This window comes from Rhineura floridana, chromosome 2, assembly GCF_030035675.1.
Source record: "Rhineura floridana isolate rRhiFlo1 chromosome 2, rRhiFlo1.hap2, whole genome shotgun sequence".
In the NCBI taxonomy this organism is placed as follows: domain Eukaryota; kingdom Metazoa; phylum Chordata; class Lepidosauria; order Squamata; family Rhineuridae; genus Rhineura; species Rhineura floridana.
Window position 1 is genome coordinate 155,520,319 of NC_084481.1, and position 18,937 is coordinate 155,539,255.

An 18,937-nucleotide genomic window follows, 5' to 3' on the forward strand; every position below is an offset into this window, starting at 1 on the left:
GCCATTTATGAAGGAGTCAGAGTCGGAGTCAGACAGTAGAAAAATTAATATACATTTGCCATTTATGAAGGAGTCGGAGTTGGACAGTAGAAAAATAGAGGAGTTGGAGTCTGAGTCGATGGTTTGACATACCGACTCCATAGCCTTGCTCCCAACTCCAGGACAATCGATACCGCCCAGGCCCAACATGTGCCTCCCTTACCAGGACTGAGTTAAGCCCAACACCAACCCTGTAAGATAGGCAGACTGCCACCACCCCTTTAACCTAGTCACCTACTCTGGGCCAAGGGAAAACCCAAAGTGCCAGAAATAGACCTGCCAAGGATTCTGAAAGACAAGAGTCAAAATGCACTCCTTGTCTTGAAGCCTAAGGCAGAAACACCCAATTAAATGGTAGCTTGTGGCTAAATGGCCACAGTGCTGGATTCAGAGCCAAAATTCCTCTGCAATGAACATACACTGGTAAATAAGAGGTAGTCTTTATAAAAATAAAATTATAAGTGCAAAAATATAGCAGCAAAGTAATTCCCTAACAAATCTGTCTAACCTAATTCTATACTCACAAATCATAGGAAGACAGGCAGAGAAACGTCATGGTTCCACACCTCCCCCAGAAGTGTATGGCCTGCATAGCATTAGTAAGATGGAACCCCAACATCAGGTAGCATCAGGAAACACTGGGGAATGGCATCAAGCATTGAACCTTGAGCATTAGCATCAAGCCAAAATCTTGAGCAACAGGCCAAACTCTCAACTCTACTTTTATGAGACAAAGACTGGCAACAGCTAGGCTTTAATTAGCCAATCAGAGGGCTTTCTGATTATAAAATCTTCTAGAGCTTTCGTGCCTAACATTCGTGCCGTTTCTGAAACCTTCCCAGGCCTGTGGCCTTGAGGTACCAGTCTCAAGCTGACAAACAGGTGTTCTCACTAACTGCTTCATTAACTGGATTCAGCTGCAAGAACTGACAATCTCATGGCCTGATAGAGGCTCTCATTCAGGCAAGATGTTTCCCCCACAGTTCTTTGGCACAGAACCATGTTTCTTAATAAAACCAGACTTTCTTTACAGCATGTGTGTAGCTTAGGTTATGATATTGCTTTTTGGATCCTAACATAACTCCACATATTAAAGGAATGGGCTGCAGATTCAGTTCTTTCTAAGAACCACCCTAACTGGATGTTGACAAGGAAAGAGTGGCTGCAATTTCAAGGCAACGTCACTAGAGGGCTCTTTAGCTTTGAACATAATTTAGTACAAATGCAGAAAATGACCTGGAAGTTAATCTCAAAGTGCACAGCGCAGAATACAGAGAAGAGCATGAGATTCCTTTACAGCCAAAACTCTTGACAAAAAAAGACACCAATAATATAAAAATGATTAACAATGTACTTGAAAAAGATATTTAATAATACACACTATGTTCTCTCATACTTTAAATATTATTGTAATTTGTGTCAATTACTTTAAAAGAACACCAAGTGTAAAAGTCAGTCAGATCAGAGTCTGCCCAATTTATATTCCAAAAAGTAATATCCAAAGTGGCCCTAGTTGGTAAAATATCTACTTCCAGGTAAAGATTCCCATACTGAGTGCCATCTTGTAGTTAAAGAATATTCTACAAATTGTTGTGCAACACCTTGTGTGGAAAATATGAACTGATAGTATGATATTCATAGCAGACAAATCCTCATCTTTCCCCCTTTTTGGTAAAAGTGCATGCTCCATTAGGCTTTTTCTCTCCCTCAGCTGTCATCTAGCAATGGTCATTCCATCAGGGTGAATGAAGCACAGGGAGAGAAGGGAAGAAAGGCCAGGCACAGAGAGACAGCAACCTTTTCTTCCTCCTGTCCTTGAACTGTTTCCATTTCAGCCGATTATTATGAGAACTTTATAATGAAGAACTAGTGCCTGGCTTTGTTTTCCTCCTTGCCTTCCCACCCAATCCCATTTTCTTTTATGTCGTATAGTAAGCCCAAGGGCAAAAACCATCTTATCACTGACCTTTGTATGCCATTTTGGGGCTTTTTGCAGTTGAAGAGCAGTTGAAGAGTAAAATGATAAATATAAATAGCAATGGTACATGAATATGCTGCTGTCCAAAAGGGCCAATATACATTGCACCATATGAAGCTGCCTTACATCAAGTCAAACCACTGGTTCATTTAACTTGGTATTTACACTAGCTGGTAGTTCTCCATGATTTCAGACAGGGGTCTCTCCTGGTCTTAACCGGGAGATGTCAAAGATTTCACACAGGAGTGTCTCCCAATCCTAACGTGGAAATGCTAGGGCTTGAATCTGGGATCTTAGGTATGTGAAACATGTGCTCTGCTACTGAGCTGTGGCCTTCCCAAGTGAAGTTTCTGAGGACAGAACTAAATGTACTAAGTGCCAAAAACAGAAGCCTCATGTCAAGTTCATCCTCCTTCTTTAAAACATCTTGTACATGTTATCATACCTGCATTTCCTTGCCCCTGCTTTTTGTCTTTTGCTGCTGATAGGGAAACACACAGTGTAATGATATCCTGACATAGAGAAAGCTGTATGTTACTGACAGAAACGGGATTTAACAAGGGGCTGCCATTTTCAGCATCAGCCACTTATTGTGTTAATTTTGCTCCCAGTGTCTCAAAAAGCCAACAGGAGAATATAACAACTGTGCGCAGGTCAAAGTTTCAGTTTCTTGGCTGCCCCATGGCTGTTTAAAAGGCTTGCTCTAGAAGCAAGTTTACCCTCTTACTTTTCTCCAAACTATGGGCACTCCCTGACCAAAGCTGTAGGGAGGAAGCAATCAAGTTTCTCTCAGAAAAACAGAGGAGAGTATCAAACCAACACTATTTAGAGAACAGAGTGCTTCTAAGAACCTCCCCAAATATTTTTCACCAGCATCTCCAGTCCCTAGGGGTATATTTACTTATTTATTAAATTTATATCCCGCCCTCCCTCCCAGAAGGAGCCCAGGGTGGCAAGCAAAAACACTAAAAGCACTTTAAAAATCTTAAAACCAAAAGACTTTAAAACAAAGCATCTTTAAAAACATATTAAAACAAAGCATCTCAGAAACATCTTTTAAAAACAACTTTAAAAACATCTTTAAATGCAAATCCAGCACAGACGCAGACTGGGATAAAGTCACTACTTAAAAGGCTTGTTGAAAGAGTAAGGTCTTGCCGAAAAAACAACAGAGATGGCACCTGTCTAATATTTAAGGGGAGGGAACTCCAGTGTCACAACACTAAAGGTCCGTTTCCTATGTTGTGTGGAAAGGACCTCCTGATAAGATGGTATCTGCAAAAGGCCCTCACCTGCAGAGGGCAGTGATCAACTGGGTATATAAGGGGTAAGATGATCTTTCAGGTATCTTGGTTCCAAGCTCTGTAAGGCTTTGTACACCAGAACTAGAACCTTGAACTTGGCCCAGTAGAAAATGGGCAGCCAGTGCAATTTAGCAGCGAGGTAACATGCTGGCAATACCCTGCCCCAGTGAGCAGCTGCGCCACCGCATCTTGCACTAGCTGCAGCTTCCGGACCAACCTCAAGGGCAGCCCCATGTACAGCACATTACAGTAATCCAGCCTTGACAACAGTGGTCAGGCTATCTTGGTCCAGAAACAGTCACAACTGTCTTACCAGTTGAAGCTGGTAAAAAGCACTCTTAGCCATTGGGGTCACCTGGGCCTCCAGCAATAAAGATGGTTCCAGGAACACCCCCAGACTACATCCTGCTCTTTCACAGGGAGTACAACCACATCTAAAGCAGGCAACTGACCAATTATCCGAACTCAGGAACCACCAACCCACAGCACCCCTGTCTTGCTACAATTCAGACTCCTTATTGGCCCTCATCCAGCCCACCACCAAGCCTAGGCAGCGGTCAAAGGCTTGCATGGCCTCTTCCAATTCAGATGTTACAGAGATATACAGCTGGGTATCATCAGCGTACTGCTGACACTTGCCTGAAATCTCCTGATGACCACTCCCACGGGCTTCATATAGATGTTAAGCAGCATGGGGGACAAGATGGTACCCTGAGGCACCCCACAGTACAACTGTCAGAGATCCAAAAGACCATCACCCAAAGCTATTCTCTGAAAACGACTATGGAGATAAGATCGGAACCACTGAAAAACAGTGCCTCCAATACCCACCTCACCAAGTTGGCTCAGAAGGTTACCATGGCCAGTGGTATCAAAAGCCACTGAGAGATCAAGAATAACAGGGTCGAACTCCCCTGTCCTTCCGATTCAGTCCCATAACCAGGCCTGAATCCAGATCAGAATGGGTCAAGATAATCTCATTCATCCAAGAGTATTTGCAATTGCTGTGCCATACCCCTCTCAATAACTCTCCCTAAAAAGGGAGTATTTGCATCCAGGCGGTAGTTGTCACAAACCAGTGAGTCCAGGGTGGGCTTCTTCAGGAGCAGTCAGATCACCACCTCTTTCAGGGCAGATAGGACCACTTTCTCTCACAAAAATACATTGACCACACCCTGGATCCACTCGGTCATGCCTCCTTGGAAAGATTTAATAAGCCAAGAAGGACAAGGGTCAAGAGAACATGTTGCTGGCTGCATCGTCAAAAGTATCTTGTTCATGTCATCAGGCCGCACCAACTGAAACTGAACTCAAGACGTTGCAGCAGATGTTGCACTGGACACCTCACTAGGGACTACAGTACATGTAGACAGGGCATTAAGATTGCAAGCAACTTTATCCTCGAAGTGCCTTGCAAACAATTCACAGTGGGCTTCCGAAGGGTCTAAACTTCCATTTCCTGTAGATGATGTTAACAGACACTATGACAATATGAAAAAGCTCCACTGCACGGCTACTCGAGGAAGCGATGGAGGCAGAGAACTGGGCCTTCTTCACTGCCCTCACCACCACACTGTATGTATGTATGTATTAATCAATCAATCAATCAATCAATTAATTAATTAATTACATTTATATACCGCTCCATAGCCGAAGCTCTCTGGGCGGTTTACAGCAATTAAAAACAATAATACAAATTTTAAACACAAAAAACAATTTAAAAACACAATTTTAAATTTTTTAAAACAATTTAAAAACACATGCTAAAATGCCTGGGAGAAGAAGAAGATAACAGTGTTGGTGCCAGGCACACCTCGTCAGGGAGATCATTCCATAATTTGGGAGCCACCACTGAGAAGGCCCTCTCCCTTGTTGCCAGACTCCCAGCTTCCCTCTGAGTAGGCACCCGGAGGAGGGTCTTAGATGTTGAGCGTAGTGTATGGGGGGGGGGGTTCATATCGGGAGAGGCATTCCATCAGATATTGTGGTCCTAAGCCATGTAAGGCTTTATAGGTTAAAACCAGCAGCTTGAATCGAGCTCGGAAACATACAGGCAGACAATGCAAGCGGGCCAGAATCGGTTTTATATGTTCAGACCGTCTGGTCCCTGTTACAAATCTGGCCACTGCATTTTGCACAAGCTGCAGTTTCTGAACCATCTTCAAAGGCAGCCCCACGTAGAGTGCATTGCAGTAATCTAGCTTGGAGGTTACCAGAGCATAGACAACTGAAGCCAGGTTATCCCTGTCCAGATAGGGTCTTAGCTGGGCCACCAACCGACCGAGGCTACCTGAGCCTCAAGTGTCAGAGATGGTTCTAGGAGAACCCCCAAGCTACGAACCTGCTCCTTCAGGGGGAGTGCAACCCCATCCAGGACAGGTTGGACATCTACCATCCAGTCAGAAGAACCACCTACTAGCAGCATCTCAGTCTTGTCTGGACTGAGCCTCAGTTTATTAATAATAATAATAAAATTTTATTTATGAGTCGCCTATCTGGCCGAATGAATGGCCACTCTAGGCGACGTACATAACACAATAAAATACAATATAAAAACAATTATTAGCCCTCATCCAGTCCATTGTTGCAGCCAGGCACTGGTTCAGTAGGTGTGGTTATGTGTTTTATTAATGCCCCCTCAGCCTCACAGCACTTTTTTGCCACTTGTACTCTAGCTGTCATCCAGCCTGTTTCATTGCCCTTAGTTCACTGGTGTACCAAGGTGAGAAACGGCCCCCACAATGCCAGAGAGGGTGCTCAGGAACAACTATGTTAAGAGCCTGATGAGTCTTGTTCCACAGCATAACAAAGGCTTCAACAGGGTCACCTGCTCTATCTACTGGAAACTCCCCCAGGGCGTTCAGGAATCCAGTGGATTCCATTCATCTCCAGGGGCAGATCATCTTAATCTGTCCACCACCCCTGCCTCTGTCATGTTGAGAACAGAAACAGGAATATGTGTTCCCTGTTGAGATGAGACTCTACTCTCTTCTGCCTCAAAGTAAACCCTATACCAGAAGCTAGATTGCCAAATGTCTGCCTTCAAACAAATAATTTATTTTTGCCAATTCAAGCAACTAGCTGATTATTTAAGCTTACTGAGATTCCAGCAAATGCCCTCTGCCAATATAGATGGACTACATTAATCTGCATTATTTTATTCGTGGAGAGAAGACAGTAGAAGACATTTTGTGGGCTCCTTTGTATGCATTTCTTTATTTAGAGCCTGATTGGTTTTATATTATTATTTCTGGCATTGTTTCCTGTTTGTTTTTAAGGCCAATTGCTAAAACAAATACTGAACTAAGATCTCTAGACTCTTGCAGTTCCTAGTTAACAATAGACGGTAATCTTTTCCACAAAAAGAGAAATTTAAAAGATAATTCCACATTACTTTCCAATGAAGAACACCTATTCTTGCCAAGAATGTTGGACTAGGTAGACTGTATTCTGATTCAGCAAAGCAGCTCTTCTGCTCCTCTGAAAGAAGGAGTACCTACTCAGGATCAGTTAACACAGATTAATTGTGCCTTTAACTGTTAAGGTAACCTGAATATGCAATGCTGCTTTGTAAATTTAAAGCTCATCAGTAGAATATGAGGGTCCTAATACTTTAAAAAAATGAAACCATGCAAGATTCAAGTAATACTGCTACTTCAAAACCGAGCAATTTACTTCACTGTTTGGGGAAGAGAGAGAGATCAAAGTGAGTACAAGATCATGAAGGGCTCTTGTTTCATTTAAAGGTTACTGATAGCTTTGCATCCCAATCCTACACATGTTCATTCAGAATTGGGTGTTACTGAATTCAATATGATTTACTCTCTAATAAGTGTGCGCTGGATTATGATAGTTTAACACCTGAGTTTGTTCTGTTCTTTATACAGGAATAAATTTCATTCTAAGAAAGGAATACATTTTGAATATTAATGAAACACCTTTAAGCACTTTACCTGTGATCCAAGCAGGTTTGGAGAGGAGGCAGTTGTCTGCTGCTGCTGTAGCGGCTGTGGCATTTGTATTTTGTTTTCTGACTGTGCCAATGGTTGGATTTGAAACTTACTGTCTGGCTGCTCCTGCTTTACCATCAAATTCTTCCGCAGCTGTTCAACCACTCTTTTCTATCACAGGAACATACACACACACACACACAGGGGGGAAAAATGCAAGGAGTTACATTATTTAACTTGCAATACACAAGTGTGTAATTTTTTTACAAATCTTTTTACTGTCTGGCTTTGAAAGCATTAAACTAGGTGGGCCAAGCCAGCTGTGTCAGCACTGTCCTTTATGTGTGATATAGTAACTGTTATAATAGGAGTGTAACTGACAGGCAACATGGCAGAATGACCATGTCCTTCAAACAAGATGTTATGCAGCAATTATCTGTGCCATCAAAGCTAGACATTTCTGTGGGATCATCAAGCTCTCTCAAACTAGTGAGTGCTTTAAATCAGAGGTGTTACACAGTGAGCTGCTTAGCATGCACTCCGAATCTTCAAGGGGAATCCTAAGAGTAAGTTATGTGATCCACTGTGTTTCATATCAAGGAATAAATGCCAAATACAAGGTGGCTCATTAAAACTACTTTGCCTCTGCTTATAGAAGACATGATGAATCAACAAACAAAAGCAACTTAAAAAACTTTAAGCAAGAATAATACAGCATTCAAATCGGAAGTTAGGTGCATTGAAACTGAAATTCCCCATGTGCTATTGGTCTTTCACAGTTCATCATAGAATCTGTGGTATGTAGCCAGGTCATTCACAGTTCAAACCTGCTCCCAGGTTTTCAATCCTGCATTCACCCCTCAATCTAATTGCATACAGGCGGTAAGGAGAGAAAAATTGGAGAAAGTGCACAGGCAGAAAGAAAAAAGATAGCTTCATCCCCAACCACCAGTGTAGTCCCTGAAAGATTATGTGCAAGAGAATGGTGGACCAACTGAAAAATATTTCCCCACATTTTTAGTTGTCCTAAAAGCAGCTCAGTTTTGTGTCTCATGCAGCAATAGCCCTGAACTATTACAGCACCTACATATTTTAACTCTGTACTTTGCTGCTACAGCAGAATCTGTTTCAGGTTCTTTGGATGTCTCCTCCCTCTATTCGTTCAGTGCTCATTGGCCAGCTGTGAAAACTGCTCAGACATAGTCTTCTCAGCCCATTCTTCTATCAGGTCCTGCCCACCACATCATTTTACAGTGCTGCATATTCTAGACTTCTGTTATCTGTTCTAGAATTCTATGGCTCCTGACCTACCTAGGTACTTTGTTCTCCGAAATGACTGCTTATTTCAGACATGCAAATAAGGCCATTCAGTCCCTAGCTTACTTTACCATCCCACCTGTCCACACATGCCTACGTTGGTCATTTGTGGCATAGCAGTGGCCTGAAATTATATTAGCATCTCTGTCTCTCATTTTACAAAAGTTTCCTTGCCTGGTTACCTGAAGATGATTCTAACCAGCCAAGTAGCTACTTAAAATCCTGGCTTGTATGTTATGGAACCGCCCATTTTCTGTCTAGTTTACCTGAAGACCTACACATAAAAAGTAAATACAGAGGGCTGACACAGCAAGCAAAGAGATCTGTTTCATATTTGACTTTATATATACTTTCAACCATTGATCAGTCATTTAAGGTTGCTTTCTGAAATATTAAATCTCTTATCAAGCTATTTAAAATGCTACGTCAGCAAGCAGAGACAGGAACAGAAGGAACATTTCCAGAAAGCAGAGAAATGCAGAGGAAGTAATAGAACAGAAACCAGTTACACCTTCCACACAATGACTCCACCTATTAACAGCACAGGAGACTACATTATGGTACCCGACAAAATTAGGCAGGGTGTTTTTCTTTTCTATAGCTGTATTTATGAAGTTCAGTGATAAGAGTTATTTTCTACCAGTTTCTTAGTTCAGGGAAACCAGTAGCCAAGAGCTAGAATTCATTTGTTCCATGTCCTTTACCACAAAACAAAAACAGCAGGGAAAGAAGAAAGAAAGGGAAGCTAAGCTTGAGTAACTCATGAGCCAGGCTGCAACTAAAAGCCAGAGCCAATCAGAACTAAACTGGGTTGAGTAGGAGTCAAGTGAGTCATATCACATTCACAACTCTTCCTCCCCCAGGCTCTGAAACAAAGCCCAGGAAATCTGTGGAGAAAAACAGGAATAAAACACCTGAAAACTTTCATCAGTTTTACAGAACCAAAGGCTTACTTACTGACACACAGAGCAGACAATATGAGGAAGAAAAGTTGTTTCTCTACATGCTCACAAGTCTGACCTTTTATAATGAGTGAAAAGCAGCCTGGCAGAAATATTTCCTGTTGTCCCCACGTATTAAAAGACAGTTCCTTTGTTCAATTGAAAGATACTACCCATGTTTTTATTATTTAGATTTATAAAACCAAACACTTAAGAGACAGATGTGTGTATGTATAGCCTTACATACCTTCCATGACCTGGTTCACTCAATATGGTAAGTCAAACTTACCTGGGCTACAGCTTGCAATTAGTGAGATGAGAGTTTAGCCATTAAACCGGCTTTAGAAACACTAAGGTAAACCCTGGCTTAGCTTAGTGTGGTTCAGCAGTAAAAAGGGCATGGGAGGAGCAAGCAGCTGTAAACACTTCTCCACGAATCCATACATTCATGCAGTCTTACTGAGTCATAGCTTGACTTACCACATCATGTGGACCAGCTCTATATCTAGTGACAAATAAGAACATAAGAGTCCTGTTGGATCAGTCCAAAGACTCATCTAGTCCAACATCCTGCTCTTACAGTGGTCAACCAGATGGCCAACCAGTGGTCAACCACAGTGAACCAGATGGGAAGCTTGCAAGCAGGACCTGAGCACAACAATACTCTTCTAAGTTGTTCTGCATCAACTGGTATTTAGAAGCATACAATCTCTGATACTGGAGACAGCACACATAGCCATCATGACTGGTAAATACTGATAGCCTTATTTATTTATTTGTTTGTTTGTTTGTTTCCTGCCATTCTTCCCAGCAGGAGCCCAGGGAGGCAAACAGAAACGCTAAAAACACTTTAAAACATCATAAAAAGACCTTAAAATACATTAAAACAAAACATTAAAAACATTTTTTTAAAAAGCTTTAAAAACATAGTTTTTTTTTAAAAAAGGGTTAAAAACATATTAAAGAAAACGTATTAAAAGCAATTCTAACGCCCCACAGCACAGCTGCCAGGGGGGCGAAAGACAGTCACCCAATGCTATTCCCTGAGAGCGACCTTGGAGATAGGATCAGAACCACTTTAAAACAGTGCCTCCAATACCCAGCTCACCAAGTTGGCCCAGAAGAATACCATGGTCAATGGTAGCAAAACCCACTGAGAGATCAAGTAAGAATAACACGGTTGCACTCCCCCTGTCCTTCTCCTAATAAAGGTCATCCATCAGGGCGATCAAGGGCGATTCAGTCCCATAACCAGGCCTGAACCCAGACTGGGATGGGTCAAGATAATCTGTTTAATCAAAGAGTACTTGCAGTTGCTGCACCACAACCTTCACAGTCACCTTCCCTAAGAAGGGGGTATTTGCAATCGGTCGGTAGTTGTCACAAACCAATGGGTCCAAGGTGGGCTTTTTCAGGAGTGGTCGGATCACCGCCTCTTTCAAGGCGGCTGGAACCACTCCCTCCCGCAATGATGTGTTGACCACACCCTGGATCCACTCGGTCAGACCCCCTCGGCAAGCTTTAATAAGCCAAGAAGGGAAGGGTCGAGAGGACACATTGCTGGCCTCATCATCGCAAGCACCTTGTCCACGTCATCAGGCTACATCAACTGAAACCTTTCCCAAGAAGTTGCAGCGGATGTTGCACTGGACACTTCACTGGGGACTACAACAGATGTGGAGGGAGCATCAAGACTGCTACGGAGACGAGCAACTTTACCCTGAAAGTGCCTTGCAAACAATTCACAGTGGGCCTCCGAAGGGTCTAAAACTCCATTTCCTGATGTTGATGTCAACAGACCCCTGACAATACGGAAAAGCTCCACTGGATGGCTACTTGAGGATGCAATGGAGGCAGAGAAGTGGGCTTCTTCACCGCCCTCACAGTTGCAGGGTATCATCTTGTCCCCCATGCTGTTTAACATCTATATGAAGCCCTTCAGAGCAGTCATCAGGAGATTTGGGGCGAGGTGTCAGCAGTATGCTGATGATACCCAGCACTATTTCTCCATAACATCTGAATCGGGAGAGACCGTGCAAGCCCTGGACCACTACCTGGACTCGGTGGTGGGCTGGATGAGGGCCAACAAACTGAGTCTGAATCCTAGCAAGACGCAGGAGCTGTGGGTTGGTGGTTCCTGAGTTCAGATAATTGGTCAGTTGCCTGCTTTGGATGGGGTCGTACTCCCTCTGAAAGAGCAGGTCCATAGCCTGGGGGTGCTCCTGGATCCCCCTTTGTCGCTAGAGGCTCAGGTGACCTCTTTGGCTACGAGTGCCTTTTACCAGCTTCAGCTGGTGAGACAGCTGCGGCCGTTTTGGGACCGGGATAGCCTGACCACTGTTGTCCATGCACTGGTAAACCTCCAGGTTAGATTACTGTAATGCGCTCTATGCTGCCCTTGAGGTTGGTCTGGAAGCTGCAGCTGGTGCAAAATGTGATGGCGAGACTGCTCACTGGGGCAGGGTATCGCCAACATGTCACCCCACTGCTGAAAGAATTGCATTGGCTACCCATTTGCTACCAGGCCAAGGTCAAGGTTCTAGTTTTGGTGTACAAAGCCCTATATAGCTCGGGACCAGGATACCTGAAAGACTGTCTTACCCCTTATATACCCAGCCGATCACTGCGCTCTGCAGGTGAGGGCCTCCTGCAGATACCATCTTATCAGGAGGTTCGTTCGGCACAATATAGGAAATGGACCTTTAGTGTGGCAGCACCTACCCTGTGGAATTCCCTCCCTTTGAATATTAGGCAGGCACCATCTCTGCTATTCGGAGCCTTTTGAAGACTTTCCTCTTTCAACAAGCCTTTTAGGTTGAGACCTATCCCAGTCTGCGTCTGTGTTAGAATTGCTTAATATGTTCTTTAATAATGTTTTTAACCCTTTTTAAAGTTGTTTTTTAAAATGTTTTTAATGCTGTTTTGTTTTAATGTATTTTAAGATCTGTTTTTATGATGTTTTAAAGTGTTTTTAGCGCTTTGTTTGCCGCCCTGGGCTCCTGCTGGAAGGGCAGGATACAAATTAAATAATAAATAAATAAACACAGACGCAGACTGGGATAGGTCTCAACTTAAAAGGCTTGTTGAAAGAGGAAAGTCTTCAAAAAGCTCTGAAAAGATAGCAGAGATGGTGCCTGCCTAATATTTAAGGGGAGGGAATTCTCTCCTTGAATTTGTCTAATTGCCTTTTAAAGCTGTCGAAGTTGGTGGCCGTTAATGCATCTTGTGGGAACAAATTCTATAGTTTAACTATGCACTTTGTGATTAAGAACTTTTTCCACACCATGCACAATTTTATACACCTCTATCATGTTCTCCCTTTCTTGCCTATTTTCTAAATTCAAATGCCCAAAATGTTATAACTTTTCCTGACAGGGGAGTTGCTCTAGCCCCTTCGTTATTTTGGTTTCTATTTTCTGCATCATTTCCAGCTCTAAAATATACTTTTTGAGATGTGGTGACCAGAACTGATCTAGATAGATGGATTACAAATTATGAATGGGCACAACAGAAACTAATTTATAACCTAACATGTATGAGTATATAACTTGATGAGCTAAGCAACTTAAGCATCTGATTGCTCTTCCAAGAAATCAAAATGGTTATTAGAATGTGTAGATCAACCATCCACAACCTGGTGCCCTCCAAATGTTTTGGACTACAATTCCCATCAGCCCTAGCCAGCATGGCTATACTGACTGGAGACAGATGGGAGTTGTAGCCCAAACATCTGGAGGGCACCAGGTTAAGGAAGGGTAATTTAAAGTTTGCTTGTTTAAGATATTTTAGATTTCTTATCCTTATGCTTACCCTCCACTTTGACAGGAACCACATATTTAATGGCTGAGGAGGGCTCTGATGGGACTAGAGTGAAACAAACAGTTCTATGAAGGTGTGTTCTCTATACAGAACAGATTTTGCAAAGAGAAGAAGGGTGCAGCATCAGGCTATAGCTGGTCTTGGACCTTTGACTCCTACTATGTCTCGGGGTCTTCTTCATTTGGGAGAGTGTCTATTGGTATCCATGTGGCCCACACTTCTCTCTCTCTGCCTTGAACATCCCAGCCAAGATACCTGCTGCGTCTGTATTTGTTTTCTTGCATGCTTTTGGAGAGTGGTTCAGCAAGCAGACAGACAGCCTAACTTGCTCCCAGAAGCCCTGGCTTGGTGTCTCCTTTACACTGCTGTACTCCACGATCCTGCCAGGTAATGCTGGCTTCATCTGCTTTTGGATTTACTTTGACACTCATGATCCCTATTCCCCCTCCAAAATAATTTTGACAGAACATAGAAGGATAAACTCTCTTTCATTTCCAAATTCTTTGTTCTCATTAGTGCTTCTAGCTTCATCCCTCCTCCTTCTGCATGCTGAATTTGCTCTCAATTCAAGCATCACCATGCACGTCTGAAGCTTTCTTCCCCCATTCTCTCTTCTCTCCACCAAACTCCCACTTGTGACAGAAGTTAGTTGGGAGAGATTAATTTACCTTTTATGTTGCTTTATCAATAAAATTCCTTTTCTCAAAAAGCTCTGATAGGATCTCTGTAAACTTCCTCCAGGGTACCTTATGAGGGCACTCCATTACCTGGACCAAAGTTCCTAATGCTCCCTGTGCTGCTTCTATTGATTTGGTAAAGCATGCCATCTTCTGGACCAGCTGCACTACTGACAGAATAGAGCCAGGAGCCACAGAGAGAAGAGAATCCCACAGCCCCAGGGTGAAATTCCCTTTTTATTTATTTTATTTATTTTGTTGCATTTATATACCGCCCATAGCAAGTAGCTCTCAGGGCGGTAAACAGAATAGGATAAAATACATACATCATAATAATAAAATCACAAAACATATAAGACACAATGAAAACAAAATACAATTAAACAAAATATAAGATGATAAAAGGATTAGTATTACAAGATTAAAAAGATAAAAAGATTAAAATGATTAAAATGCCTGGGAGTATAAGGTCTTTACCTGGCGCCGGAAAGATAATAATGTAGGCACCAGGCGTACCTCTTCGGGGAGGTTATTCCACAACTCGGGGGCCACCACAGAAAAGGCCCTAGATCTAGTAACCACCCTCCGGGCTTCACGATGGGTTGGTACCCGGAGGAGGGCCTTAGATGCTGAACGAAGTGAGCGGGTAGGTTCATAGCGGGAGAGGCGTTCCACCAGGTATTGCGGTCCCACGCCATGTAATGCTTTATAGGTCATAACCAGCACCTTGAATCTCACCCGGAAGCAAATAGGTAGCCAGTGCAGGCGAGCCAGAACAGGAGTTATGTGCGAAGACCGACTGGTCCTCGTCAATAGTCTAGCTGCCGCATTCTGCACTAGCTGAAGCTTCCGAACTGTCTTCAAGGGCAGCCCTATGTAGAGCGCATTACAGTAATCCAATCTCAAAGTTACCAGAGCATGAACAACTGAGGCGAGGTCGTTTTGTCATTTATGTTCCAGAAAGTCTTACTCACTGAGCACAGAAAAATAGGCAGCAGATGTTTATAGAGGCACATGTCCTGAGCAAGCATGGTAAACAAAACTTTTGTGCACAGTGGCAATAGGCTTCAATTGTAGAAAGTGGGAATTGCAAGAAGTGTGTGGTCAGAAAACATATGAAACTGTCACCTTGCTAAAGCTGCCATTAGTCATTTTATTAGGAGATTGTGCTCTTGGCTGGAGGATCCCAATGTTTTGGTTCATTACCCTTGTTCTCGCTTTTTCTGCTACTATGTCCATGATTATTTAATAACTGTATAAACAAATTGCACAAAGTCTTAAGAGGAAGTTCAGATTTTCTTTAACATTTCTCTGTAGTCAAAGGAGCTGTGGAGTTACTATTCCACAAGCCATTAGTATTTACCTGAAAGATTGAACAGAGTTTCCTTATTCTTTAGCAACAACCTGTGCCATTATGGGAAATCCCACTCTATAAAGCAGCACTGGGTGTTCAGGAACACAGACCAACAGTCCATCTAGCTCAGTATTATCTACACTGATTGGCAGTGGCTTTTCAGGATTCAAGACAGGGAACAATTCCGCTCCTAGCTACTGTACTGTGTGAAGTAATAGTATTTTCTATTGTCTGTCCTTTATCATCCAATATTCAGCTTCATTGGATTGCCCTGGATATGAAGGGAGAAAAACTCCCTGTCCTTTTTCTCCTGACCATGTATAATTTTATACACCTCTATCATGGCTCCCATTACTCACCTATTTTCTAAATTGAAAGGCACCAAATGTGCATGTAACCTTTCCTCCTAGGAGGAGTTGCTTCAACCTTGATAATTTTGATTGCCCTTTTCTGAACCTTTTCCACCTCTGTAATATCTTTTTTGAAGTGAGATGACCAGAACTATACTCAGTATTCCAAGTACGGGGTCTCCATAGCTTGTGTAACAAAACTGGCATGATATTGGCAATTTTATTTTCAATCCTATTCCTAATTATCCCTAACACGGAAATTGCCCTCTTCATAGCTGCTGCACACTGGGTGGTTAACTTGCCTCCATCTAGCCTACCACCCTCTTGCAACAGTGGCTAGCCAATTACCCTTGCAAACGTAACACTGGGGTACCTTGTTTTCAGGAAAAGAGATGTAAGAGTGTAAACCCTTCTGTCTGTATATATGAATGAGAAGATTCTATATGTTTTCTCTCTAGTTTGGTCTTCGGCTTCTCCAAAATGGTTATTCTAGAAAATAAGGTAAAGGTGTCCCTGCACTTATAGTGCGAGTCGTTTCCAACTCTTAGGGTGACGTCTTGCGACGTTTACTAGGCAGACCGTATATATGGGGTGGGTTTGCCAGTTCCTTCCCTGGCCTTTCTTTACCCCCCAGCGTATGCCGGGTACTCATTTTACCGACCACGGATGGATGGAAGGCTGAGTGGACCTCGACCCCTTTTACCAGAGATTCGACTTCCTCCTTCCGTTGGAATCAAACTCCGGCTGTGAGCAGAGCTTCGGCTGCGTTACCGCCGCTTACCACTCTGCACCACGGAGGGTCATATTCTAGAAAATAGTCTTCAACATATTCATTTCTCCCACTATACAATGCATATCACATGTGGTTTAACTCATTTTCTCAAGATGTCTGCCCTATCCCTAGGTTAGTTCCTGCTTCTGATTGTCTCCAATTGCAGTCTGCATTGTGTTAGCCTACGGTGGCCTGATATAATGCACAGATCACATCACTTGGTGGCTGTGGACTTGTAAACACATGGAATACCAGTACATCAAGTAATGAATATAACATTTTCTGTGAGCTCCACTCTTTGATACACTAGGCTTTTTCCCTGGGTCCACTGTGCTGTGTTGGGCCTGTAGTACTCCGCTGTTGGGTGGCACTCACTACTACTGTCATGGCTTAAGGCTAGCATTACATCACAGAATGCCACCACTAGCCATCTTCAATTGTGCTATCAAAGCAACTAAGCCAATTGCATCCATAGTTAGGTCAAAGTCCCAGGCCACCTCTAACATCAGACCAGGCCAGGAAGCAGAGTACAAACAAGGACAAGAATAAAACTAAGCATCTTTTGTTAAAATAAATATTATAAGCTTCTGAAGGATATTTTGTTGACACAAATTGGTTGTGGAATTTTGGGGCCTTGTATCTGACTATCAATGGCACCTGCTTCTTAAGCAAGCAGTAAGCATATGGTCATTATCTCCACAGATATCTTGTTCACTGGTCAACACTAATTTTATTGCCAATGATGTTTGATCGATTTTAGGGTAACTTTGCGTCGCTGATTCAGAATATGGCATCGGTTTTGCTAGATTGGCTCTAATTTTTGAGATAATGGATGCCCCCATTGAAAAACATAACAAATTCAAAAAATTTAATTGTCGGGCATAGCCTACCCACAAATGACATGGAAACTGTCTCAAATCATACAAAAGTAAACACATGAAATACCTAATCGCGATGTATTCAGTACAAAAACATTAAAACAAAGTAAGCTGATTCAGATAATCACAATTAATGCATAGAAAAACGCTGTGTGTACGATTTTCTTTTATGTGGGGCATCAGGACAATCACGATGGAGGCTCCAGCAGTAGTCTGCCATCACGTGTCTGTCCCATCTGCCTTGATACCTTTCCTCCATCACCTTTATATCCTGATGGAACCTCTCCCCTTGTTCCTCACTAAAATCACCAAGATTATCCGGAAATCTGTCTAAGTGGCTATGGAGATAGTGTACCTTTATGCTCATATTAGTACCCAAATGTTTAAAGTTAGCGAGCATGTTTTGCACCAATTCTTCATAATTGTCTGCTTTGTGGTTACCCAAGAAGTTCTTGACAACTGAGACATAACTGCACCAGGCAGAAGCTTCAACATCATTCATAAATTTAGTGAAATTCAAATCATTGATGAGTTTACAAATTTTAGGACCATCAAAGATTCCTGCTTTTAGTTTTTCCATAGTCAGTCCAAGGAACGATCTACAAATGTATTTGAAGCAATCACCATCTGACTATGGAAAAACTAAAAGCGGGAATCTTTGATGGTCCTAAAATTCTTAAACTCATCAATTATTTGAATTTCACTAAAGGCCTTAACAAATTGCTTCATCAGTCCAAGCTTGATATGGAGTGGTGGGAGAATGATTTTTCTCTGTCAACCAATGGCTTGTTAATGATGTTCGCTGCACCTACAGTCATGTGTTCCCTTGAAGGCCATGTCACTTTTTTCCAGTGATCTCGCTTTGCCCTACTATCCCACAAGCAGATGAAACAAGGGTACTTCGTGTATCCACTTTACTGCCCAAGCAAGAAGTTCACCATCTTTAGATCAACACAAATAGACCACTGGTGCTCATGATAGCAGAGCTTCTGCAAGACCATTTTGATATTTTCATATTCTTCTTTAAGTTTTGTTGAGTGAGCAATTGGAAGAGATACATAGCGGTTACCATTGTGCAATAAAACACATTTCAAGCTTCTGGTGGAGCTGTCTATAAAAAGCCCCCAATCTTCTGGTCGATATTCCGGTAGCCCCATTTAGAGAAGAAGTCCAGGAATGTTATTGCAGTATACAAGTTCTTCATCTTGGCTGAAGTATGGAAGAAGTCCCTCCTCTCTTGTCCGATAAGCTGTTATGTTAGCTTCCGGCTGTAGACAGTTCTTTTCCATTAGCCTGGATGCTAAAAGTTCAGATGCTTGCTTTGACAGACTGAGGTCTCGTATCAGATCATTGAGTTCTTTTTGGGAGAACTGCTCAGGTGTTGAAAAGCTTTCTTCATATCCACTTCCAGGGCTACCTCCTGTGCTACACTCCATGTCCAGCATTTCTTCAACATCTGACAATGGAAGGTCAGGCAGTGAGGTAAACACTGGTATGGGAATGTCTTCGCTGTGTGGCACAGGTCTCCTTGCTGAGTCCAAATCAGGATATTCCCACT

General features: G+C 42.6%; 1 protein-coding gene across 2 annotated transcripts in view; it reads right to left on the reverse strand.

Annotated features, from left to right (window-relative positions):
• The window catches only part of PHF21A (PHD finger protein 21A), a 218,683-nt gene that overhangs the window by 33,770 nt on the left and 165,976 nt on the right, over nt 1-18,937 (reverse strand). Inside the window, exon 6 of one of the 2 annotated variants that reach the window (XM_061610864.1) lies at nt 7,275-7,442. In XM_061610864.1, coding sequence (XP_061466848.1) covers nt 7,275-7,442 — 168 coding nt within the window. Of the gene's footprint in view, nt 1-563; nt 723-7,274; nt 7,443-18,937 lie in introns of those variants that run through there. The other variant, XM_061610865.1, reaches the window with a different exon arrangement.